General features: G+C 47.9%; 2 protein-coding genes across 2 annotated transcripts; one reads left to right on the top strand and one right to left on the bottom strand.

Moving 5' to 3' along the window:
• Positions 1-187: 187 nt before the first annotated feature.
• Positions 188-2,957, top strand: hsbp1b (heat shock factor binding protein 1b). Its single transcript, XM_079743148.1, has 4 exons — positions 188-563; positions 1,191-1,257; positions 2,132-2,258; positions 2,773-2,957. Exons 1-3 carry the CDS (start codon positions 519-521, stop codon positions 2,251-2,253), a joined length of 234 nt encoding a protein of 77 aa, XP_079599274.1. The 5' UTR covers positions 188-518; the 3' UTR covers positions 2,254-2,258; positions 2,773-2,957.
• Positions 2,958-3,522: 565 nt separating this feature from the next.
• Positions 3,523-24,873, bottom strand: LOC307080877 (DNA topoisomerase I, mitochondrial; the record flags this gene model as incomplete). The annotated part of the gene is made up of 20 exons (XM_079743834.1): positions 24,795-24,873; positions 24,432-24,527; positions 23,153-23,216; positions 22,191-22,228; positions 21,180-21,291; positions 20,720-20,815; positions 19,315-19,451; positions 18,635-18,750; positions 15,663-15,784; positions 14,424-14,546; positions 13,760-13,947; positions 13,328-13,472; positions 9,311-9,454; positions 8,850-9,035; positions 8,407-8,475; positions 5,329-5,443; positions 4,756-4,883; positions 4,273-4,367; positions 3,782-3,931; positions 3,523-3,625 (listed from the first exon to the last, which is right to left on the bottom strand). The coding sequence occupies exons 2-20, from the start codon at positions 24,518-24,520 to the stop codon at positions 3,523-3,525; spliced, it is 2,220 nt and encodes a 739-aa protein (XP_079599960.1). The 5' UTR covers positions 24,521-24,527; positions 24,795-24,873.
• Between the last annotated feature and the right edge of the window lie 675 nt (positions 24,874-25,548).

The following is a 25,548-nucleotide window of genomic DNA, read 5'->3' as shown; positions in this document are numbered from 1 at the left end:
CTCTCTCTCTCTCTCTCTCTCTCTCTCTCTCTCTCTCTCTCTCTCTCTCTCTCTCTCTCTCTCTCTCTCTCTCTCTCTCTCTCTCTCTCTCTCTCTCTCTCTCTCTCTCTCTCTCTCTCTCACACACACACAGACACTCCCCTCTCTCTCTCTCTCACACACACACACACACACACACGCCTCTCTCTCTCACACACACATACACGCGCGCGCCTCTCTCCCTCTTTCTCACACACACACACACACACACACACACACAGTTTATTACCACATTAGACTACAAAAGCTCAAAGAACTCCACATTCCACAGACCTCCAGGATACAGCGACAGTAACCTCGCGATACTTCTGATGTTAGTCCGCGTTGTTCCACAACATCGCGATACTCCCGAGTGTGCGAGTTCAGCAGCTAGGGTTAGAGCTCGACGCTAGCATCTCTCTGCTCCTCAACCAGATCGATCCAGTCTCTCCTCCGTTAAACCAGATTGATCCAGTCCTCGGGACAAGGTGAAGACCACAATGGCAGAGACAGACCCAAAGTCGGTGCAGGACCTCACAAACGTGGTGAGTATCCAGCTACCCGAGGCTATCCAGCTGGCCGAGGCTATCCAGCTAGCCGAGCATCTCCACCCGTCCTCCAGATTCAGAGTCTGAAGGGATGGTTATACTGGTCATTGTGATGTTATACTGGTCATCGTGATGTTATACTGGTCATCGTAATGGTTAAACTGGCCATTGTGTTGGTTACGCTGGTCATTGTGATGGTTACACTGTTCATTGTGATGTTATACTGGTCAACGTGATGTTATACTGGTCATTGTGATGTTACACTGGTCATTGTGATGGTTATACTGGTCATCGTCATGTTATACTAGTCGTTGTGATGGTTATACTGGTCATCGTGATAGTTATACTGGTCATTGGGATGGTTATCATTGGGATGTTATACTGGTTATATGTTATGTTATTTGTAATCATTACCGATCTGTACTTTTGGTCGTTCAATCGGAATGAGTGTGTTGCTGGTCGTCATGGAGACGGTCCACCCGGTGACAGCGAGTTGGGACAGGAGCAGGAGAGTCAACCGGATCTTGCGTAGATTTAGATGGTTTCCCCAGTAACGTCAGTGAGCGACTGCGTTAGCGGACCGGGAGCGCCTCCAGGCCATGGTTAACTCTGCTCCGTCCTCAGGTCCAGACGCTGCTCCAGCAGATGCAGGACAAGTTCCAGACCATGTCGGACCAGATCATCGGGAGGAATATCCTTAACAGAAAGAGCCCCGATTACGCCACCCGATATGAGCCCCATGTTGATGTTACACCACCCGATACCACCCCCATGTTGATGTTACACCACCTGACATCTCCCCCGTGTTGATGTTACGCCACCCGATATCACCCCCATGTTGATTTTACACCACCCGATATCTCCCCAATGTTGATGTTACACCACCCGATATCTCCCCCATGTTGATGTTACACCACCCGATATCTCCCCCATGTTGATGTTACACCACCCGATATCTCCCCCATGTTGATGTTACGCAACCCGATATCCCCCCCATGTTGATGTTACACCACCCGATATCTCCCCCATGTTGATGTTACACCAACCAATATCACCCCAATGTTGATGTTACACCACCCGATATCACCCCGCATGTTGATGTCAAACCCCTTTTAGTGACCAAACTTGGTGGAGTCCACCTCGATGGATGGTGGTCTAATGGTGTGTTCCTGAATCCTCGGACATCAGCCTTCCAAGTTGCACGTTTGACGTCACTTTCAGTCTCGGAAAAAAAAATACAGAAAAAAAAAATCTCTTCACGGGCGCAGCCATTTTGTTGAGAGCGTCATCACTGCTCTCGGTCTACTCAGATTTTTTTTTAAAAGATGAAAACAAAAAGGGGGCGTGCCTTCGAGAAATGCCGCAAGGAAGCTGGGAGATCTTCGACATTCGACTCGGAAGTCTGGAGTAAGAGGATTCAGGAACACACCATAAGCACCAGTTTACCAGGGGTCCAGTCCCCTGAGGCTGGTGGTCTACCTACACCTGCATGCCCCCACCCCCCAGTCCAGAGGGAGGTGGTCTCAGGGCTGATGTTGACCAGCTGGTTCCTTAACTGCCGCCACTCGACGAGATGAGCACACGCATCGACGACCTTGAGAAGAATATCGCCGACCTCATGACCCAGGCGGGGGTGGAGGAGATCGAGGCTCCGCCAGAGAAACCCAAGGAGGGCCAGGGGTCGTAATACAGGTGAGACCAGTGATACAGGAGAGACCAGTTATCAATGTTCCCCTTGGGCAGAGGCTGCGCTCCATCAGAGCAGTAGTAGTCGTGTAGTTTGGTTGCAGAGTCCAGGGCTGAGTTTGGAAGTCATTATATGAGCAACTTACTTTAGGTTTGGATGGACAGAATTGATGTTAGTAACGCCAGTCCACGTCTTCCTCTTCAATAGATGGTGAGGAGAGACCAGCTAGATTAATACAGGAGATGAGAGAACAGCTAGATTAATACAGGTGAGGAGACCAGCTAGATTACAGGTGAGGAGAGACCATTGAGATTAATACAGGTGAGGAGAGACAAGTAATACAGGAGAGGAGACCAGCTAGACTAATACAGGACAGGAGAGACCAGTTAGATTAATACAGGAGGAGACCAGCTAGATTAATTCAGGAGAGTAGAGCCCAGGTAGAGAAGGGACCAGTGTCTCAGCAGAGCTTCTAGTGAGGTGACCTCTGAACTAACCGCGTGCCACTCTCCTCCGCAGGTTACCAAACAACCAGGCATGAGGCCCCCCCCCCCCCGCTGGGCCAGAGGACCCCAGCGCTGACCGGTTCTGTTGTTACAGAGACGTGGGAAATGATTGATTTTTACATATTGATATTGTGATTTAGTTATTTAGTGACTTGACCAACGTACCGTTATCTGGAAACTGAGACTTCTGCCCACGGGGGGGGGGGGGGGGGGGGGGGCAGAGTATAGAGGGGGGCACTACATAGGGAGAGGGGTCAGAGTATGGGGGGGGGCAAAGTATAGAGGGGGGCACTACGTAGGGGTGAGGGTCAGAGTATGGGGGGGGGCACTACGTAGAGGGTGGGTCCATGATGCTCATCCCAGGTAAAGAGTCAACATCTCAGGCCTTGGGAAGTCGTTTTTGTGCCAAGTTGGGGATGCATTCCAAATGTGAGTGATTTAATTCTAATAAAAAGGTATTTAAATATGTCTGTCTGGTGGTCTGTTTCCAGTGAACCATGGCTGCAAAGAATGTGAGAGAATCGTTTTGAATGTGCTCCTTTATTCAAACCTTTAACACATCACAGATGAACAACAACTTGTCCCCAGCACTGAACCAGGAACCTTCAGTACCAACCTGGGGAAATGTCTTCTGTCAAGAGCCTCTTAAAAAAAAAGAATCAAGAAATAAAACGAAATAACATGTTGGGCCTGCCAGGCTGGAGCCATCACGTTCCACCAGCAACTCCAAACTAGCAGCTCCAAACCAGCAGCTCCTCCACAGCTAGAACACAAAGTCCGCCTCGGTCATGTCGATGGCCCACGCAAACTTGTCTCTCTGGCTCTTGTTGTAGATCTTGTCCAGAGGGACATCCATGTTCTTACACCTGGAGAAGGAACCCATAAAATAATGTCCTAACACCTGAAGAAGGAACCCATAACAATTATCTAACACCTGCAGAAGGAACCCATAACATCATGTTCTGACACCAGGTAGTTGAGCTTGAAGGTGTGGAAGTGTGTGGTGTGTGTAGTGTGTGTACCAGGCCACGCTGATGCGGGGGTCCAGGTAGTTGAGCTTGGAGGTCCCCAGGGCGATCTGCTTGTTCTCTTCGCGGTCCGTCGCCTGCACCTCCATCTTCAGCACCTGCTCCTCACACCGCTCCACCGCCTTCTTCTTCTTCTCCACCAGCCTGGAGAGAGACGGGTCAGGTCTCGTCCTCCACCTCTAACGGTTCCACCCTGCAGGCGGCTGCCAGGTCTGAGTCCAGGTAGTTCTTAAGTTGGGCTGATCCTCTCTAGAGCTCAGTGGTGCTTAGTCCTTAGCCTAGTGGTGCTTCTGTCTAGCTCAGCGGTGCTTAGTCCTTACCCTAATGGTGCTTCTGTCTAGTTCAGCAGTGCTTAGTCCATACCCTAATGGTGCTTCTGTCTAGCTCAGCGGTGCTTAGTCCTTACCCTAGTGGTGCTTCTGTCTAGCTCAGCGGTGCTTAGTCCTTACCCTAATGGTGCTTCTGTCTAGCTCAGCGGTGCTTACGTGTGTATCTTGGCGTCTCCTTTGGCCTTGTTCTCCTTCTTGGCCTGTTTGAACTCCATCTTCGCCAGCGCTAGCTGCTCCTTCCTAGCAACGATCTGAATGAAGAACGGAGGGTTCAGTTAGCTTAGCAGGTACTAGCATACTGAATGGAGAACAGGGTTCAGTTAGCTTAGCAGGTACTAGCATACTGAATGGAGAACAGGGTTCAGTTAGCTTAGCAGGTACTAGCATACGGAATGGAGAACAGGGTTCAGTTAGCTTAGCAGGTACATGCATACTGAATTGAGAACACATTTCAGTTAGCTTAGTGTAGAGAAGCAGGTAGGAGTTACACAGGTAATGAGGAGCAGGTAGGGGTCAGGGGTAATGTTGCTCTAGGATGAAGAGAGCTAGACTACAGGTTATGGCCCTGACTCAGGACCCCCTGACCCGACGTAGCTCCCCCTGACCTGACGTAGCTCCCCCTGACCTGACGTAGCTGACCTTGGCCTGCAGGTTGGCCATGGACTGGTCAAAGGTCTTTGGCGGCGCCCTCTGATGGTTACAGAGGATGGCCACAGCGCGGTTGGCCCGGTTGTAGGACAGCAGCTTCTCCGATGGGTTATCAGACTCTGGAGATGGAGAGGAACGACGTCTTAACCTTTACATGGATCTCGTCCTTCTGCTGGTTCACTCTGCATTTGATGTCTTGTTTTGTCAAGTTTGAGTATTTGGAAAAGCCCTTCATCCAATATATAATCAAGTAATACATAGTAATCTACACCACAAAATACTTCAATACTTTTCATTAACAGAGACCATCAACGGTCAAATACTCATGCATGTACTCAAAGCATGTTTGTGAACATTTAAACAATACGAACATCTGACTGATGTTACGGAGATTTTATGGTGACAGTACTGTGATGTCACGGTGACAGTACTGTGATGTTTTACGGACTGTTGGACAGCAGCCTGAGTTGCTCCTGAAGGGTGACGCTATGATAATGTGATGTTATGGTGACAGTACTGTGATGTTATGGTGACAGTGATGTTATGGTGTGTTGTTATACGTACTGTTGGACAGCTTTTTGAGCTGCTCCTGCAGGGTGATGGAGGCGTTGAAGGTCCTGAACACCTTGGCTGTCAGACCGTCCATCAGGGAGGACAGGTGCTTGTTGAGCACTGCAGTCTGCAGGGAGGGACAAGACAGGTAGGGGGACAGAGAGGTAGCGAGACAAACAGAGGGACCGACGGGTAGAGGGACAGACGGGTTACTCCTCATCCGTTTCCATGTCGATAGACTGAAAACACAAGGAGGACTATGAGGAGCAGAGAACAGCCGTCTTTACTTTTTTGTTCCGCTGCAGAACCTTTGACTCTGTCCCTGTTCCTGTGTAGAAGTGAAGCCTGCAGTACTGCCGGCACCCAGCAGGGGGCACTGCAACTCCACCGTACCCCAGCTCAACATAAACTGCACAGTGGAAGCCATTTAAAACCTGTTTATGCACACATAATCATAATCACAGGCGGGTAAGTTCTCATTTCCCTCCAAGATGATGTCAGACGTACAAGCGAGTCCGCTCAGAGCTGATCCTGAGAGTTGGTGGTCCTGCAAAGACATCGTCTGATGTAGAGTTACCATCAGCCCTCTATAGGAACTACCATAGAGCTTTGCCCTCTACTGCAGAGATAGAGCTCTACCGTAGAGATAGAGCTCTATATTTTCTCTACCGTAGAGATAGAGCTCTATAGTTTCTCTACCAAAGAGTCAGAGCTCTGTAGACCCTCTACCGTAGAGATAGAGCTCTACCATAGAGATAGAGCTCTGTAGACCCTCTACCGTAGAGATAGAACTCTACCGTAGAGATAGAGCTCTGTAGACCCTCTACCGTAGAGATAGAGCTCTATAGACCCTCTACTGTAGAGATAGAGCTCTACCGTAGAGATAGAGCTCTATAGACCCTCTACTGTAGAGATAGAGCTCTACCGTAGAGCGAACTCTATCGTAGAGCGAGCTCTATAGACCCTCTACTGTAGAGATAGAGCTCTACCGTAGAGAGAGCTCTATAGACCCTCTACTGTAGAGATAGAGTTCTACCGTAGAGAGAGCTCTATAGACCCTCTACAGTAGAGCTCTGTCCTATGGTTGTGTGTCCATGTATGAGCCTCAGTGTGTGCATCTGTGTGCCTCGGTGTGTGTGCAGGTCTCTGTATTTCTATCTTTGTGTCCCTGGTCTCCCATTGCCTCAGGAACCGATTAAAAAGCAAAGTGTCACACGGACAGACTCAAATTCAACCCTTTTCCTCCATTTCTCTTCCTCCCTCCTTCTTCCTCTATTGCACACTATCCCTCCCTCCCTCCTGCCCTCTATCCCTCCCTCCCTCCCTCTTGCCCTCTATCCCTCCCTCCTTCTTGCCCTCTATCCCTCCCTCCCTCCCTCCTTCTTGCCCTCTATCCCTCCCTCCCTCCTTCCTTCCTTCTTGCCCTCTATCCCTCCCTCCTTCCTCTTGCTCACTATCCCTCCCTCCCTCCCTCTTGCCCTCTATCCCTCCTTCTTGCCCTCTATCCCTCCCTCCCTCCCTCCTTCTTGCCCTCTATCCCTCCCTCCTTCTTGCCCTCTATCCCTTCCTTCTTCTTGCCCTCTGTCCCTCCCATGGTATAAAGTCTCTGAGTCTAAGGCCATAATATCACAATATTAAAATATGATGGTGATGCCGTCGTCTGCATGTGTGTGTCTCAAAACACAGAAGCAACAGGTCTACTTATAGACCTGACCTGAAACCGCCTCCACTTCCAGGAGCGTCGGCCTGCCAACCCCAGACCACCTCCCCCTCCAGGGGCGTCGGCCTGTCACCTCACCCCCTGATGAGCGGCCTCACTGAGCAGGTGAGGCCCCCTCCCCCACCCCCCTCTGGATTAAAATTTCTTACCTGGCTGGGTTTAATCACCTCACACTCTTCTCATTTCCACTTCCTCTCCCCACTCCTCTCCAATCCTTCCTCCTACCCCCTCCCCTCCTCCTCAACCCGCTCATCATCATTCATGCTGTGGGCCACTACTTGACCTCTGACCTTCAGGTTAGCCCCTGATGGCATTTAACCTCTGCCCTCCAGCTTCCTGTTCTACATCCGTCTCCTGGGGGATCCCAGCACTCAGGGTCACCAGCCAGTCAGCCAGACAGAGACAGGTCATTAAGGAGCAGGGAGGGGTTAGACAGTATAGAGACAGGTCATTAAGGAGCAGGTAGGTGTTAGACCAGGGCTGCCCAATTTGGGGCCCGCGGGCCAAACTTGGCCCGCGACCGATTTTATTTGGCCCGTGCCTTACCCACTGTAAATATTATTGTTTTCCGCCATCAGCGCTCGGAATCTGCGCTCGCTCTCATTGAATATTATTTATTGGTGCACTTCCATTCCTGACCCTAGAATAACATTGTGATACATTGATGGTAGGGTGGCGCTGTTGAGCTCCTATCCTGTTCAGCCGCTTCCCACATATTTGACTAAATATACTGAAAAATTAAAATTTTGGCCCACGAGCCTCCCCACGATTACATTTTGGCCCTCCAATGGGAAGAATTTGGGCCCCCCTGGGTTAGACAGTACAGAGACAGGTCATTAAGGAGCAGGTACGGGTTAGACAGTATAGAGGCAGGTCATTAAGGAGCAGGTAGGGGTTAGACAGTACAGAGACAGGTCATTAAGAAGCAGGTAGGGGTTAGAAAGTATAGAGACAGGTCATTAAGGAGCAGGTAGCGTTAGACAGTACAGAGACAGGTCATTAAGGAGCAGGTAGGGTTAGACAGTATAGAGGCAGGTCATTAAGGAGCAGGTAGGGGTTAGACAGTACAGAGACAGGTCATTAAGGAGCAGGTAGGGGTTAGAAAGTATAGAGACAGGTCATTAAGGAGCAGGTAGCGTTAGACAGTAGAGAGACAGGTCATTAAGGAGCAGGTACGGGTTAGACAGTATAGAGGCAGGTCATTAAGGAGCAGGTAGGGGTTAGACAGTACAGAGACAGGTCATTAAGGAGCAGGTAGGGGTTAGAAAGTATAGAGACAGGTCATTAAGGAGCAGGTAGCGTTAGACAGTACAGAGACAGGTCATTAAGGAGCAGGTAGGGTTAGACAGTCAGAACAAGGCAGTACTCACATTCAGACGGTCAAACAGCTCGTCCGACGGGCTCTTGTTCTCCATGAACAGAATCACGTTCTTGAACACCTGGAAAAAAATCACATGTTGGGGTTCAGGGGATACATGACACAGCCATTACAGGGGACACATGATACAGTGGATACATGATACAGCCGTTACAGGGGATACATGATACAGCAGCAGTACTACTTGTGGTATTAGTAGTACTTGTGTGATGTAGTACTTGTAGTAATACTTGTGGAAGCAGTACTACAGTGATGTTTTGACCTTTCCTCTCGTTCTCCAGAGATCAGAAGGGAGTCTGTTTCATTCCATGCGACATACAGCAAGGAGTGCATTAGGGTGGAGGAGTGTATTAGGGTGGAGGTGCATTAGGGTGGAGGTGCATTAGGGTGTAGGTGCATTAGGGTGTAGGTGTGCATTAGGGTGGAGGAGTCTACCTTCTTCTCAACAGGAACCTTGTTGTAGTATCTGATGGAGTCTTTCCCCAGGAAGTCGAACTCCACCACAAAGTCGCTGGCGTCCAGGTGGGGGTGCACCGTGATGTGCTCCACCCGCAGCGAGCAGCAACCAACCGTGTCTGCCGTCTCCCCCTCCTCCTTCTCGTTACCCGCCCTCAATGCCAGCTACAGACAGACAGACACACACACACAATGTGTACTGCTTTATGTTGAATACACACAGTGTGTAGCTGTAGAGAAGTTGTACAGAGTCTCAGGTGAGGTTTGTCTCATCACCGGGTCCACCCTAAGTCCCCAGGTCCACCCTAAGTCCTCGGGTCCACCTTATGTCCCCGGGTCCACCTTTAGTCTCTAGGTCCATCCCCAGGTCCACCTTAATTCCCGGGGTCCACCTTAATTCCCCAGGTCCACCTTTAGTCCCCAGGTCCACCTTAAGTCACCTTGTCGATGAAGTAGAGGGCGACAGCTCTCTGCCGGGTTCCCATCTGCTTGGACTTGAAGTCCTGGGTGTACTGCCTCCGGATGCTGTCCACACAGGTCTTCAGCCTCCGGGCCACCTCGTACTTCTCCCAGTCCTTCTCCCCCTGGGGTTGGAGGTCAGAGGGCGAGGGAGAGATAAGAGGAACCGACTGCTTAACATTAAGGAGATCAGAACATGTTATACTAAAGGCCAATTTCCACCAGAATCGGCACGGAAGCAGCATGGAGTGGCACGGCAGCTAAGCGGCTGTGTTCCGTACTGCAATCCCCACTGGAAGCAGTACGGACACGTTCCGGCTGATGGCTCAAGACGTGCATGATTATAATAGGCCTATATCAATTGTAAAAATGATTATGATTAGAGTGATTCATACAATATTATTCACGAGTTATAATCAACCCCTACACGTCAATATTATAACCCATTAAATACGGTATGATTTCTAGATGTCATGGCAGCGTCGCGCTCCACTCGCGACACTGGACTTGAGATTAGAGAATAGACGAGGCATCGACGCAGACTTTTATTTCTTCTTTGCCACTGATTAGCTATTGATACCATATTATATATACTAGAGTTTTTTTGCACGCGCTCAACCTCTAGTTGTATTTAAACCCATAGCAATAATGTTGAAACCCCAGTCGATAATGTAACAAGTTTCTGAGCGCATAATATAACATTTTGACTATTATGTTAAAACGGATAACATTCGTTCACCACAAATGACTCTTAAAAGAAGTGACAACATTAAAATATTTTTTAACCATTCAGTGAACAAAAGGCAACAGGCTGATTATTATTTAGGGGGCCACTCAATGACATGCAGAAGCATCATCAACTTGCCCACTGAAGTGGTTTGAGAAATACAGATTTACTACACCTCATTCACATATAAGGTACATTTCCTACGGAGAAAATACTACCTCAGGGGTAGTATTATTCAGGAGATTTTCAGGGTACAAATGTCAGGATATGTTGTTCACTCAAACGGCTCATCAGGAGAACATCAGGACTTACACGTGTGTCTGAAAGCAGCTAGTGTGTGAGCATTTGATTACATTATAAAATTAGTCAATTTATGGTAACAGGGGTAATTGTTCAATGGAAAGTGTATTATAGTATGCATGTAAATCAATTATTAAATAGCTTTTACTGTTATTCAGGGCTGAAACGTGCATTGACATTTAAAAATGCAAGGCAACTACTGTTGGTTAGTTGAAAATAATAATCATCATTCAAATTGTCCTGACCAAGGCATGCAGCAGTAGCCTACAGTCACACATAGAATACACACAAAACTTAAGAAAAATAAAATAACTAAAATTGGCCGCAGGGGGGAAGGGGAATATCAATATCGCAAGACATTTCGGGAGGCTCAAGGAGGAGAGTAATATTAAGTTTGAGCAACAAAGTCTAGTCTTGTGGTGCTCTCTGACATAATTCACCATACTGTGTTATTGACATGTTTTTGTTGCGTTATAGGGACACCGTCTCTTTAAGATCACGTCACTTGTGTGTTGATATGCCGGTCGGCGCGATGTTTGAATTTAATGGTTTTTATATGACAAAATGAACGACCTGACGTTGCTTGTCGAGGTGAGAAATTGTCGGGGTCGATGTGAGGGGTCGACATCTTTTTTTCTTTTCTTTCAGGGATTTGATCGACCCCATAGGGGTCAATGTGAGCTCATGAATATTCATGAGCAAATGCTAACTGATTGGCTGTAGAAGTGTTCTGAGACATGGCTGGGAACCGGCAACTTTCCCAAATAGAAGAGGCACGAATCGTAAACGACGTGCCGGTCTGGGGAAGGGTCCGTGCCGTACCGTGACCGTATCTAGTGGAATAGCCTATATTGACTATAATGGTTTTTATATTTTCGGCGATCGTTTTACTGCCGTGGCGCTTCTGGTGGATATTGGCCTTAAGGATACAGTAGAATAGAAGTATAGTAGAATAAGATTGAATACAACCTAGAAGAGGGCCGTTCAAATACAACCAATCAACAGAGAAAGAACTAAAAACCCATAAACAGATGAGAGGTTCAGCTCAGGGGTTCAGCTCCCTGTAGCTCAGAGGCTCAGCTCGTCCCAGCAGCTTTAGTGAGTGTGTTATTTCTGTCGGCCATCAGGTGGAACTCTGTACCGGACCGTTGATGCTCATTTGTGGAGCTCTGATTCAGAACGGGCAGAGGTGAGCAGGTATTGAAAAGCAACGCACAACCTCTGAACGTTCTCCAACAATCAGGACCTAGTGTTTAAACCACAGATTTAACAAGCCTTATCAACCAATCAGGACCCAGTGTTTATACCACAGAGGTAACAAGCCTCATTAACCAATCAGGACCCAGTGTTTAAACCACAGAGGTAAGATTAACAAGCTGTTTGGCTTCCCCAGTAGCTCATACTTCATCAGTGGAGACGTGCCCGTTAAGGTTAAGGTCTGCTGTGGAGGACGTATAAATCCAGCCGGCTGCATCGGCCTGACATTAAGAGTCTGTACTTGGCAGACGGAGCCTCTCTCATCGTGCACTGACCCTAACCTCTCATCGTACACTAACCTTAACCTCTCATCGTACACTAACCCTAACCTCTCATCGTTCACTAACCCTAACCTCCCACCGTTCACTAACCCTAACCTCTCATCGTTCACTAACCCTAACCTCCCACCGTTCACTAACCCTAACCTCTCATCGTTCACTAACCCTAACCTCCCACCGTTCACTGACCCTAACCTCCCACCGTTCACTAACCCTAACCTCCCACCATTCACTAACCCTAACCTCCCACCGTTCACTGACCCTAACCTCTCATTGTACACTAACCTTAACCTCTCATCGTACACTAACCCTAACCTCTCATCGTTCACTAACCCTAACCTCCCACCGTTCACTAACCCTAACCTCTCATCGTTCACTAACCCTAACCTCCCACCGTTCACTAACCCTAACCTCTCATCGTTCACTAACCCTAACCTCCCACCGTTCACTGACCCTAACCTCCCACCGTTCACTAACCCTAACCTCCCACCATTCACTAACCCTAACCTCTCATCGTTCACTAACCCTAACCTCTCATTGTACACTAACCTTAACCTCTCATCGTACACTAACCCTAACCTCTCATCGTTCACTAACCCTAACCTCCCACCGTTCACTAACCCTAACCTCTCATCGTTCACTAACCCTAACCTCCCACCGTTCACTAACCCTAACCTCTCATCGTTCACTAACCCTAACCTCCCACCGTTCACTAACCCTAACCTCTCATCGTTCACTAACCCTAACCTCCCACCGTTCACTAACCCTAACCTCTCATCGTTCACTAACCCTAACCTCTAACTTTCCAGGCCGCTCAAGTGAAACGCTACAGCGGAGAGAGGCTGGTTTGAAAACTCATTCCTCATCACTGCGCACGCACGCACACAAGCGCGCAGACACACACACACACACACACACACACACACACACACACACACACACACACTGTTCAGTATTCAACACCAGAGCGTTTAGATTAAATAATCTATCCCCCTGACAGCACCAGTGCCAACGTTCCCTTGCGCCTAACCCAGGCTCAGTTAGTAGGACACAACATCATAGGTTCTGGTCCACAACACTAACATCCCACCACAACGACTAACTAGGACAATAATATGTACATTAATGAACATTGTGTCGTATACTGGCCTATAGACATTTAACTGGACTCTCTGTTTAAATTAAAGTCCTACCAAACTCCAGATTGAGATGGGGGGGGGGTCACTGAAAAGTACCCAGTTTGGATCTAGTTTAGGTTAGAGTGGGTAGTTAGCTGAAACATATATATTTCGAGTTAGTAGGCATGTGCACTATATATTAAGGTGTACTATATATTCTGAGTAGGTATATAAGGTGTACTACAGGTACATCAGGTGTACTATAGTTTTACTATATAGTCAGAGTATGTGCATTAGGTGTACTCTACAGGTGTTGACCTTGAGCTTTGAGTTGGCGTTCAGCATGATGTACTTGATGGATCCCTGGATGTTCTCCGTCCAGCTGGCCAACCATGTGACTGTGTTGTCATGACGAATCTCCTTCCAGCGGTGACCAGGGGGCGGAGCCGGGATCTTAGACTCACTGGGGAGGGGTAGGGAGGGAGGGACAAGAGAGAGAGATGGAGGGTTAGTCTGTGACTGAGTGAAAGGTCTGCATGGCTTAGAGAGGAACTTATCCAGCTGGTTATGATGACCCCCCCCCCGACCTGCTACAGTTGACGATGACCCCCTCCTGACTGCTACAGTTGACGATGACCCCCTCCTGACCGCTACAGTTGACGATGACCCTACTGACGTGCTACAGTTGATGATGACCCCCCCCTGACCTGCTACAGTTGACGATGACCCCTCCCCTCCCGCTCTCCCGACCTGCTACAGTTGATGATGACGTGCTCCGGCTGGATCCTCTTCTTCAGCATGCCCTGCTTGGGGTGCTCGCCGCGGCCCCGGAACAGTCCAGGCGGCTCAATCTTGAAGTTCCCGATGCGTTCGCGGTGGTGGTCCAGCAGGCAGAAGCCGTACTCCTCCACCGTCTGCTGGTTGGCCTCCTTGATCACCTGGAGGAGGAGGAGGAGGACACACAGGAGACAAGTAGAAGTTAATCTGAGACACAGCAGTCCTACTGTGTTACAGCAGAACCTCTTGTCCAAAACTGAAAGGGGCAGAGTTATGCCTTTCATGTTTCTTTACGGAGATAAGTGAGTAGATGAAGCTTTCATCTTACCAACAAGAGGAACATGAAAGAAACGGGAGTGATAAAGGAGTCTACTTTTCCATATAGAGGAAAAAGTTCTAGAGGAGAAGGTCACAGACGTTCTACAGGAGAAGGTCAGAGAATTTCTAGAGGAGAAGGTCAGTGATGTCCTAGTGGAGGTCAGAGACATTCTAGAGGAGGTGAGAGACGTTTTAGAGGAGGACACAGACGTCCTAGAGGAGGTCAGAAACATTCTAGAGATGGAGGTCAGAGTTTTCTAGAGGAGGCTGTCAGAAGTTCTATAGGAGGTGAGAGACGTTCTGAAGGAGAAGGTCGTACCAGCTTCTCCTCCTTGCTCATGTTCTTGCGCGCCTCCACCTTGGCCTTGTGCATGGCGTGCAGCTCTCTGAAGTCACACTTGTTCAGATCCTGGATCAAAAGCCGCTCTTCGCTGCTCATCTCCTGCAGCAACACAACACCACAACACGTGTTCCGGTCCTGAATCCTCTGGTGAGCCCACAGAGGGCTGTGATCACCATGCCCCCAGGAGTGTCGGTGGGACGTGTTCTGCTCTCAGTTTGTCTCACCAGTCCCTCCTCCCTCCTCCAGTTCAGCAGACCATAACCAGTACCTCCTCCAGGTCAACAGACCATAACCAGAATGTTATTCAGACGACTCCTGCTGCTCCGCCAGCGACCGTCGCTCACACACTAACACGCTTACCAAGCCCAGGCTGCTACATCCTGCCAGGGGACGCTGTGTGATTGATAGGTGGTGGGGGTGGGGGCCGGTGGCATGAGAAGAGGATGTTTCTGTTGTAATAAAGTGTTTAATTGGATTTGTTCAGATGCAGGGGAGCTAGTTATATGGATTAGCATATCAATGCTTGGTACAAATCGTATTTTGAAGCGCATTGAGCGCAAAGCGGCGCAAAATTAATTCAGCATGATATGCCCAAAGGGCGGGGGGGGCACTGACAGACACTAGAACCATGCGTGAGAATCTCTGTATAAATCATCACCAAGCATCACAGGAAGAACAAGCAGAAGACATCCCACTGGTGACGGTTAGAGGCTGATGGCCTCTGGCTCATCTCATCAGAGTTTAGGCTTTAAGCTGACTTGATTTCAATTGAACCACAAACTGATCTGTCTCTCTCCCTCTCCCGAACGAGTCGCTCTATAGCTCATGTCATATCGGCAGCCTTAATTATTTTGAGAGTCCAAATGGAGGCTGGAGTCCGGCTGACAGTGCGGGGGCAGAACCAAACCCCCGCCTGACGGACGCGGGATCCATTAGAGAACCCCACAACTCCCAGAACGTTGTTACCATCACAGAACAGTACTCATGGCTGTGACTACGCCCTGTATTCACAGTGGAGGATTAATCATTAATTATACTATATATAACTAAAGGAAAACTGAGCAAATTTGTTATTTCAGAGAATGTATCAAACTGGGTGCCCTTCGTATGACTCCGTACCCATGAAGTAGCTCTCAGGTTCAATAAGGTTAGTGACCCCTGGGTAAGAGAGTCGTAGAGAGGTATTTGACAGAGATAATGTTAGAGGATGGATACCTTTCTCCAGTCTTTGAAGAAGTTCTCCTTGAACACCGCCTTGGTGGTGTACTCGTGGTCCAACATCTGGGCGAAGAACAACGCCACCTCCTCCGCAGCCAAACTCAGCTTCACCACCTGGCCTGGAGAGAGAGAGAGAGACACACTTCACCCCTGATCTGGAAAGAAACACACACGTCACCCCCTGACCTGGAGAGAGACACACACTACACCACCTGACCTGGAGAGAGAGACACACACACTTCACCCCCTGACCTGGAGAGAGAGACACACACTACACCACCTGACCTGGAGAGAGAGACACACACACTTCACCCCCTGACCTGGAAAGAAACACACACGTCACCCCCTGACCTGGAGAGAGACACACACTTCACCCCCTGACCTGGAGAGAGAGACACACCCTTCACCAACTGACCTGGAGAGAGACACATCAGCTTTGCCCCATGACCTGGAGACGCACACTTCGATACAGTGAGACACAGCCAGTGTACTTTAGCCTCCTCATACGGTGGCTGTGAGACTGCGTTAATTTCATCCCAGCTGCAGGCAGAGCCAGGAAGGATGGAGACTTGTTTTTATGAAGGCAGATTTACAACTAATGAGTGAAAGACCATCGTTCAAACGTTCCTCTCATCAACTGAACCGTTGTGCTCCACGGTTTTGTCTCCAGCGTTTTATCCTGACCTCACATTCCTGCTCCCCTAGCGGACAGTGAGACCGTCATGTGTAGCATTTGATCGTTTGGTGTCGATGACCGTATGTCTGCCTCCTGGTGGACGGCTCATAAACTGTAGATATTCAAAGGTAGAGTTTCTAATCAGAGAAAAGGATGGAGGGTTATGCTGCGTAATGGTTCGTATCCATGCCTGAACTACCACTAACTTACTCCACTGGGTCGTTGATGCAACAGCCCACTGTGATGGGGTTAAAATGAAAGGACTGCAGCAGCTCACAGCTCAACAATGTAAGAGGCAGTCACATTGACAAGGACAGGGTCACAAGAAAAGAACAGATGGAGAACACGGTCTGGTCCCTGGAGTGTAGATCATGTCGACATCTGCATCACATTTTTGAAATGTTTTATTGACAAAATCAATCACATTAGTCTTTCACCCCCTCATCACCAGTCACTCCCCTGCATCACTTAGGCGTTAGGCCTTCAGCTCTTTCTGACCATTTCCTACCAGTGTCACTAGAGGAACTGAAGGACATTGTTAGGGTCATGAAGCCCTCAACTTCTCCTAACGATGCTGTCCCCACCCAAATAATGAAAGACACCTTTGACTTGAATCGGCCCAGGTATTCAGGTCATCCTCAACTCTTGCCTGACCAGGGGTTTTGTTCAAGCAAGTTTTAGCACGCTGTTGTCCAGCCACTGCTTAAAAAACATAACCTGGAAGCAAAATGTCCAAGAAACTACCGGCCTATCTCAAAATGACCTTTTATTTCAAAAATTCTGGTTTTATCAGAACTATTACCCTTTTTAAACCATGCCGAGATTTTGGAACCCTTCCAATCAGGTTTTAAAATCACGTCACAGCACTGAGACAGCCTTGCTGAAAGTAATGAATGACCTGCTCCTCACTCTCCTCAAAATGCCATTTTCATCTTATTAGACCTCAGTGCCGCCTTTGACACTGTCGACCACAACACCCTCTTGTCGCGCCTAGAGCAGTGGGTTGGTACAAGTAGTACAGCTCTTTAATGGTTTCCTCTTATCTTAGCAATAGATCGTTCACAGTGTCTATCGGCCAGTTCTCCTCAACCTCTGCCCCCGTTTCCTGTGGGGTCCCCCAGGGGTCCATTTTTGGCCCTGTCCTCTTCTGCATATACATGCTCCCTCTAGGTAATATAATCAGGAAGCATAACATCTCATTTCACTTTTATGCCGATGACTCGCAATTATACCTTCCGGTCAGATCTGCAGACTCGCTCCAGACCCTCCTTGACTGCATATATTATATGTTATATTTCCATCCTTGAAGTTTGGATGGAAATATAACTTCCTCCAAATTAACAATTTTTTTTTGGACCTTCCAAATCTAAAGCCCCTCACGCGGTCGACCTAGGTATTCTCTCCCCCTAAGTCAAACCTCACACCAGAGGTGTGCTTTACAAGCAAATTGCTGCTGTAGTCAAGAGCAGTTTTTACCAGCTCAGAGTCATTGCTAAGATGAAACCCCATTTATCATTTCACAATCTGGAAAAAGTAATACACGCCTTCATCACATCACAGCTGGATTACTGCAACTCCCTTTACCTAGAACTCCCTCAATCGCTCCTCTCTTGCCTTCAACTGGTCCAGAATTCCGCAGCAAGACTGCTGACTGGATCCAGAAAGCGGGATCATATAACCCACATCCTAGCATCCCTCCACTGGTTGCCCATCCAGCACAGAATTCATTTTAAAACCCTACTTATGGTTTTTAAAGCCCTAAATGGCCTGGCCCCGCCCTACATCACAGAACTCATCCATCACCACTCAGCTCCCAGGTCCCTTAGATCATGTAGCATGGGTCTCCTGCACGTTCCACGCACTAGATTAAAACAGAGGGGTTACAGGGCTTTTGCTGTGGCTGCCCCCCGCCTTTGGAACGAACTGTCGCCTTCAATTAGAGGCGCTCCTTCCGTCACCATTTTTAAATCTATGCTCAAAACACACCTTCTCCCTGGCCTTTCCTCCCTTTTTGTGATATGTTATTTTTATGCTTTCATGTACTGTCTATGTATGTGGTATGTGTTCTTTCATATGCCTTTTGTGCACCATGTTTGGCACTTTGGCCAGTGAAAACTGAAATGTGCCTTATAAATAAATTTTACTTCCTTACTATCTGCTAGGTGAACATCAACCAGAAGGGGAATGAAATCATGATGCAGTTTCCCAGTGTTCAGACCATCCCAAAACTACCCTGGGTTCGAGGCCCTGGGTTCGAGGCCCTGGGTTCGAGGCCCTGGGCTGGGTCACTCACCGTTGTAGTAGAACCGGACGTTGTCCGGTAGAGACTCGAACTCAGGGGGAAAGCAGGGTCCCTTATGTTCCAGAAACTTCCATTTCACCCCGGACTCATACTTTGCTTCCTCCCACCTGCCAACATCACAGAGAAGATGAGAGAAAGATGAGTCTACTCCCGTGTGTCCAAAAGACTGGATTTTAATTGGATCATTTGGAAATGCTTTTTCCGCCACAGTATATCTTTTGTCCGCATGGGGGCGTTGCCTTTTCTAACCAGACACACTCAGCATGGATCTCCACTCTCAGTTAAACCAAACCTCAGGCTGCGACCATCTGTAAGACCAGCTTTATAATTCTGCTGCTTTGATCATTCTTTTAAGAGGATGATTGGAATGGATAACAGTGTTAAGACGAAATTGTGTTTGTTGCAAAGAATTGAGGGCATGTTAACTAAATCGAATTGATGTAATTGTTTGCATTCAATAGGTCTATAATCCAACAGTCTATACATTCATAGGGAAAGGGCCGTCTGTCTTGTTATTTTCAGAAAGTGGGAGAAAGGTAGAGGAAACAAGAGTCTAGAGGGCAGACTGATCAGCAGGGTTCTGGGTTCAAACCCCTACGTCCTCCACCTCATGACGATGTGGATCACAGCTGAAGGGCTCATAGGTTCTAGTATGGGTGTGTTCTACTGACCACCGCCAGCGGTTCTGCTCCTCCTCTTCCTTAATCTTTAGCTTCAACCTCCTCGCCTCATCAATCTGCTCCTTGGTTTTCTTCATCTTTTTGGTGCCTCCCTCCTCCTCCACCTCTCTTTTCACCTCCTTCTTCACCTGCACCACAGAACATCAGGAGAACCTCATGTTCCTCAACACAGAACATCAGGAGAACCTCATGTTCCTCACCACAGAACATCAGAACCTCATGTTCCTCATCACAGAACATCACGATAACTCCATATTCCTCACCAGAGAACATCATGATAACCTCATGTTACTCACCAAAGAACATCAGGAGGACCTCATGTTCCTCACCACAGAAAATCATGATAACTGGGGACTCATGTTCCCAGTGTTTCCCATACATAGACCAATGTGTGGCGCAGCGCCACAGAAACAACACAGAGCGCCACAAATTGATCCTGCTTTGCTTTTTTTAATTTTTTTTTATACACGATTTTGAAATATAAATATCATTCCGTTCATTCATCTCCGCATAGCACTCTTTCTCCCTGTCATTCTCGTTCGCACACGCACACAGAGACAAGCGCGCATACATGCCAATGGAAAACCCAAAGCAGCGGGATATTTGGCACTGTGAAGACGGTCGGCGACATCTGGAGTTTAACACACCTGCCCAAAATTATTGTTGACTCAGAAAAGATAATGTTAGCCTTATGAACTCAACCCCCCCCCCCCCCCCCAGTCAGGCCTCCTCGTCTCACTCCGCTATAATCTTACACTATTATTTTTATATTGTTAAATGAGCAATCGCGAATCCCGAACCCCCCCCCCGTCAGGCCTTTAAAGTGGTTTAAAAGAGCGAATTAGTTTTTAACATAACACATGCCCCTATCGTTCTAAGTTTATAGCGTTTTGATAGAATCGGCTAAAAACAGCCAACTTAAAGGTTTGAAAATGTGCAGCAAAGTGACATCACAGGTTGGCGTGTCCATCTATCCGTCACACATCTAGATGGACACGCCCACCTGTGATGTCACAATGCTGCACATTTTGAAAACGGCTTGTAATGGCTAATCACACTCACACCTGGTGGTATGATATGTCCCCTTTAAGAATCCAACTCGTTATCATACCAAACATATCCCATTCCATTTTACACTGGATTGGTCCTGTGCTTAAAGCACCGGATGGATTGACTGCATGTGGCAGACATTACTGTAGAGTGGGTTTGTGCTTAAACCCTCTGCTTTAAGCTACAGTACATGCTACAGTAATGTCTGCCACATGCAGTCAATCCATTCTGGTATGGCCAGACCCTTTATCCAAAGCTACTCCCAGTCCCCAAAGCAGGTAGGTGTTGGGAGGCCCCAGGTCCCACCTCAGCGCGCCCCCCCCACCCCCGGGCCCAGAGGACCCACCTTCACCGGCCCCCTCTTCTTGTCCTTTGGAGCCGTCTCGCTGGCTTCCCCCCCCGGCTCACGGTTCTTACTCTTCTTCTTCTTCTTCCTGTGGACGTTGAGGAACACAGAGACTAGGTTACAGACGACGCACACGGCGGCTGCTGTGGAGCGGCTGGATTACTAACGTCCTGAATAGACCAGAGTCCTACCGCATTCCAACTAAGTGAGCTTTGATCCATTTCAACTGTAGGATTCTATTTATGGCTTTATCATTCATTTTCAAAAGGGAGGAGATCAGACATGTGCAGGTCAGGGGTCAGAGGTCAGGGATCAGGAGATGGGGGGCCTTGCACCCAATGGAATCTTGAAAATGATGGCACTGTTGCCACCTGCTCCTCCTGATGTCTACTTCCTACACCTAATAATGTAGAGCAGCACACTGAACATACAGAGACAGGTGAGGAGGAGCAGTGGGGACTGACCTAGTAGTCTGACCTGGTAAAGAGGAGGAGGCCTCCTCTTTAGACCTCTTCCTCTTCAGTCCCCTCTTCTCTGAGGTGAAGTCCTGGTCCTCTAGTTCCTCCTTCATGCTAAACACAACAAAGAAATAGTTACAGGAGCTCCATTCATTCATTCGAGAACTTCCACTCCCAGACCCAGAGGAGAACCTCCCAGACCCAGGAGAGAAGGACCCAGAAGAAGGTCCTCCTCCAGGGGTGCTAGGAAGGGGGATGGAGACGATGGGCCGACACGATGGTGACACCCAGGAGCTGTCCTCAGTGTTCACAGGTGCTGAGAGGAGGTCCAGCAGGAGGTCAACCACAAGGCAGGTCCACCAGGAGGTCTTCAGGTACACTGGGAGGAGGTCCACAAGGATGGGGTGAGCTTCCATCACACTAATCCAGACTCAGCTCGGGCCCTCGACACCTCCGGGAATAGAACCTAAATATATTTTTCCTTCATGTCTGGGTGGTAATGAACAGCGAGGACTCCGTCCCCAGAGCCGGAGGCGCCTGGAGCCTTCAGAGGCTGGGGGAGGAGGAGACCCTGGGCGCCCTGCCGAGTGGCCAATCACACAGCCACATTTATTACGCTGCCACCAGCCACATGCCATTAGTCCACCACACTCTCCGCCCAAATTAATTTCCTGACAGCTCCACACTTCGAGCCGGCCACATCCCCCCCCCAGTCCAGCACCTCCCTCCGACGGCCAATCACAAGAATTAATTCCCATCCGCTCGGAAAAGACAGAAGAAAAAAGAAAAGGAAAAAGAAAATGAAAAGATTTAATTTAAATCGTAAACGGATTAGAGCCAATTTCCAGTGGCAGTGGCAAGATGCTGATGAGACGGTTCTACATTGAGAAGAATCCCAGAAGCAGTGGACCGTGAGGGAGGGGGATGATTGGGAGAAGCCATCACTCACCACTAACTGGCCAGCTTATTATCCTCCTTAATAAGAGGCTGTCAGAGACATCAGGCGGTCTTACCTCACACCGTTAGATGAGGTCTGCTTCACTGGCCTCTCCTGATGATGAGGAGGGAGATAGATAAGACCCAGAGTGAGGAGGAAGGTTCTACGTTGTAGTGCTGGGATATGATGGCTTAATGTAACGATCACAGAGACATTCGTTCCAGAACCCTTCCCATAAAGGTCACTTGCTGTCACTTTAATTCAAGAAATCTTGCAACACCATGAGCTCATTTATTCTTGTCACTGGACCCCGTGGGAATGGAACCCCTAACCCTAGCGGTGTTAATGCCTTGCTCTTCCTGAGGAATAGAACCTGGCAGTGTCAATATCTTGCTCCATCAGATGAGGTGGACCAGATTAACTGATCTAACTATAAACAAACTATAACTAATTATACAGATCGACAGATGAGATGAAGTCTGCCTTCATCTCGGTCAGCGACTGGACGCCACCAGGCCTGGTGTTGGTCCATCGATGCAGACCCTCAGAACTAGGGCTGGGTAAAATTATTGATTCATCAATGCACTGCAATTTATTTGTTCTTGATTCAATTTCGATTCAGAATTTTTTTGAAATCGATTATTTCCATAAAAAAAAATAAAAAAAAAGAAGCATACTCATCAGTCATTGTAATCTAGAAATGAGTATGCCTAAAAATACATGCCCTTTTACATGTGTCCATGTTATGATTATTACTTTTATGCTGCAAGTTTAGCTCAGGAACAATACTATACAATGGTGTATTCCTTTTTGCTAGTTAAAGCAAAATGAAATGGTTAATTCATTTTGAAATGGTTAATTCTAAATAATATTTAGGTATTTTTGTTATCTGCACGTATTATTGAATCAATATCGAAGAAATTGGATCAACATCGAATTGAATCAAATCAAATCAAGACCTAAAGAATCGAATTGAATTGTGAGGTACCTGGCAATACCCAGCCCTATTCAGAACTTCAGATCATGTTAGGCCTTTACCTTCTTGGAAGATCTCCTTTCGCCTGCCACATCTGAGGACCTCTTCTCTTTCCTCATTTTCGCACTAGAAAGCATCATGCCGCGACACGGAGAGGTTGGGCCAAGAACAGGTCAAAGGTCAGATTCTGAACATGAAAGTAGTGACATTACAGAGGATACCTCAGAACTCCAACAGAGAGGGTCTCTCTGCTGCATTCACAGAACTCAAAGAGCACTCTGGTCTCCTAGACCACCGTGGGTTAGGGTTAGCTTCACATCGAGTGACTCTGGTCTTCTAGTCCACCCCACCAGGTGTTGGGGTTAGCTTCAAAGTGGACTCGGGTCTCCTAGTCCACCGGGTGTTAGGGTGAGCTTCATGGAGTGACTCTGTTCTTCTAATAAACCCCACCAGGTGTCTCAGACGCTCTGATTCTCCTGGGGAAACTATTCCTCTGCACGTTTCCCTAGGAGGAGTGGGCGATCGACTCTAGATCTGAAGGCACGTCAGCCTTAGTAAAAGAAAATCTAACTCAACGTTTTAGTGGAGAAGATCGACTGTACACCAACAGTTGGAGCACGGCTCTTCTGAGGAGTTCCTCCGTCTCAGAACTCCAGAGTCCTCCACCTCTTTATTCCTTCTGACGCCTAAACGCTGCGCTTCATATCTTCAGGACTAATTGCTTGAAGCAGAAGTGTGTGTGAGCAAGGCAGAGCGGAACGAGTCTCTCAGAGACTCAGAGACCTGACTTAGAGCAGAGTCCCTCCGCCTCTCACGTCACTCTGCTCAAAACGCCGGGTAATAACACGCGCATATAGAGGTTAATTAATTTATTCAGTTGAAGACGAGAGGTCTGTGTATTAAACCCAATGACCCCCCCCCCCCCACACACACACACACACACACACACACACACACACAAACACACACACACACACACACTTTGTGGGCATAATAGAAGTGAACTCATTCCTCATCTGATTTATCTACATCATTACTACCCGTTTTTTGATTAAATATCCATTTCTGAGTTGTTTTTACTCCTTTTTATGCTTTCAGCCTCGTAAGGGAGGCTCGTGAGATGTCCTTTTCTCTGCTCAATGTTAATGGTTTTGGAGTCGAGCTCTATGGATTTATAGAGGAGGTAAAAGCCTAGATGGATACTAGGCCGCCGTTTAACTAAATAAATCAAATACACAATCTAAAGCCTGCCTTGTTCCACGGAGTTAGCATTTCAGAGCGTTTGGTTTAACGAAAACTTTTCTTGTACCAAAGTATCAAAACGACACAAACGTTGTTCACCTTTTCTGGGCCGCGTCGCCCTTCGCCTCTTCCTCATCCGTCAGCCTCCTCTTCGTCCCCACCTTGGCCTCCTCATCCTCCCTCCCCATCTCTCACCTGCACACACACACACACACACACACACACACACACACACACACACAGTGTAGTAGTGTAGTGAACATTAGTGGAGAGGAGTGAACCATTAGCGGTTAGCAGTCCACGAGCTAAGACCTTAAGACCTGGGCGAGTGCATCCTGAACGAGGGGGTGTGCGTCACTTCAGCATTAAACTGCAAGTAGGCTACTAACTATAACTAACTAAAACTATAACTCCAGGTATCAGACCGCCGAGGGAGACTCAGCTATAGCACCAGGGTCTCACCGATAGCGTCAGGGTCCGACCGGGAGGATCCGGGTCCAAACAGAGTTAGTATGTAAAGTATGTATGCAGTATGTAGTTGGTTTGTAAAGGTTGATCGGCGGGCTGATGTTGTCGCTATCCTGCCAAGCTAATTGACGCACGGCAGAGTGGCGCGCGCAGGGTCATGCTCAACGTTAATTGGTTGAAACATTGCGACTTAACTTTAATTGGTTAAGACGAGCGCCTTAATTGTATTTGGTTAAGGTCAAGCAGGGACCAACCCACTTCAGTGAAACTATCCTGAGAGGGAAAAGTGACTATCAAAATCTTTAACGGAGTTTGTATAACACAACATGTCAAGGGATCATGGGGTATAAAATATGCAGAATCTTCAATTGGAAGGCTACTTAACTTGAATATTTGTTTATGTATATGGTACGTACATTATTATGTACATTAGTGTGTACATGTATATTATTCAATACTTCATGTTACATACAGTTGTTGTGTTGTTTCTTCTTTTAAATTTTATTGATCTTGAGCAGAGGTCTTGTGAACAATAATTTTCCTTGAGATTAATAATGTTTTCATCATTAATAATGCATGCATTTTCATGAGTCGGAACAGTACAGAGACACACGTGTACTGTCTCTTTAAGAGACCCGGAACACTACATAGACACGTGTACTGTCTCTTTAAGGGACCTGGAACTGTACAGAGACATTTGTGTACTGTCTCTTTTAGAGACCCGGAAGTGCCCGCTGCTCTACCGGAG

This window comes from Pollachius pollachius, assembly GCF_949987615.1.
Source record: "Pollachius pollachius genome assembly, chromosome: 9".
Lineage (NCBI taxonomy): Eukaryota > Metazoa > Chordata > Actinopteri > Gadiformes > Gadidae > Pollachius > Pollachius pollachius.
This window is presented reverse-complemented; position numbering and strand designations above follow the sequence as displayed.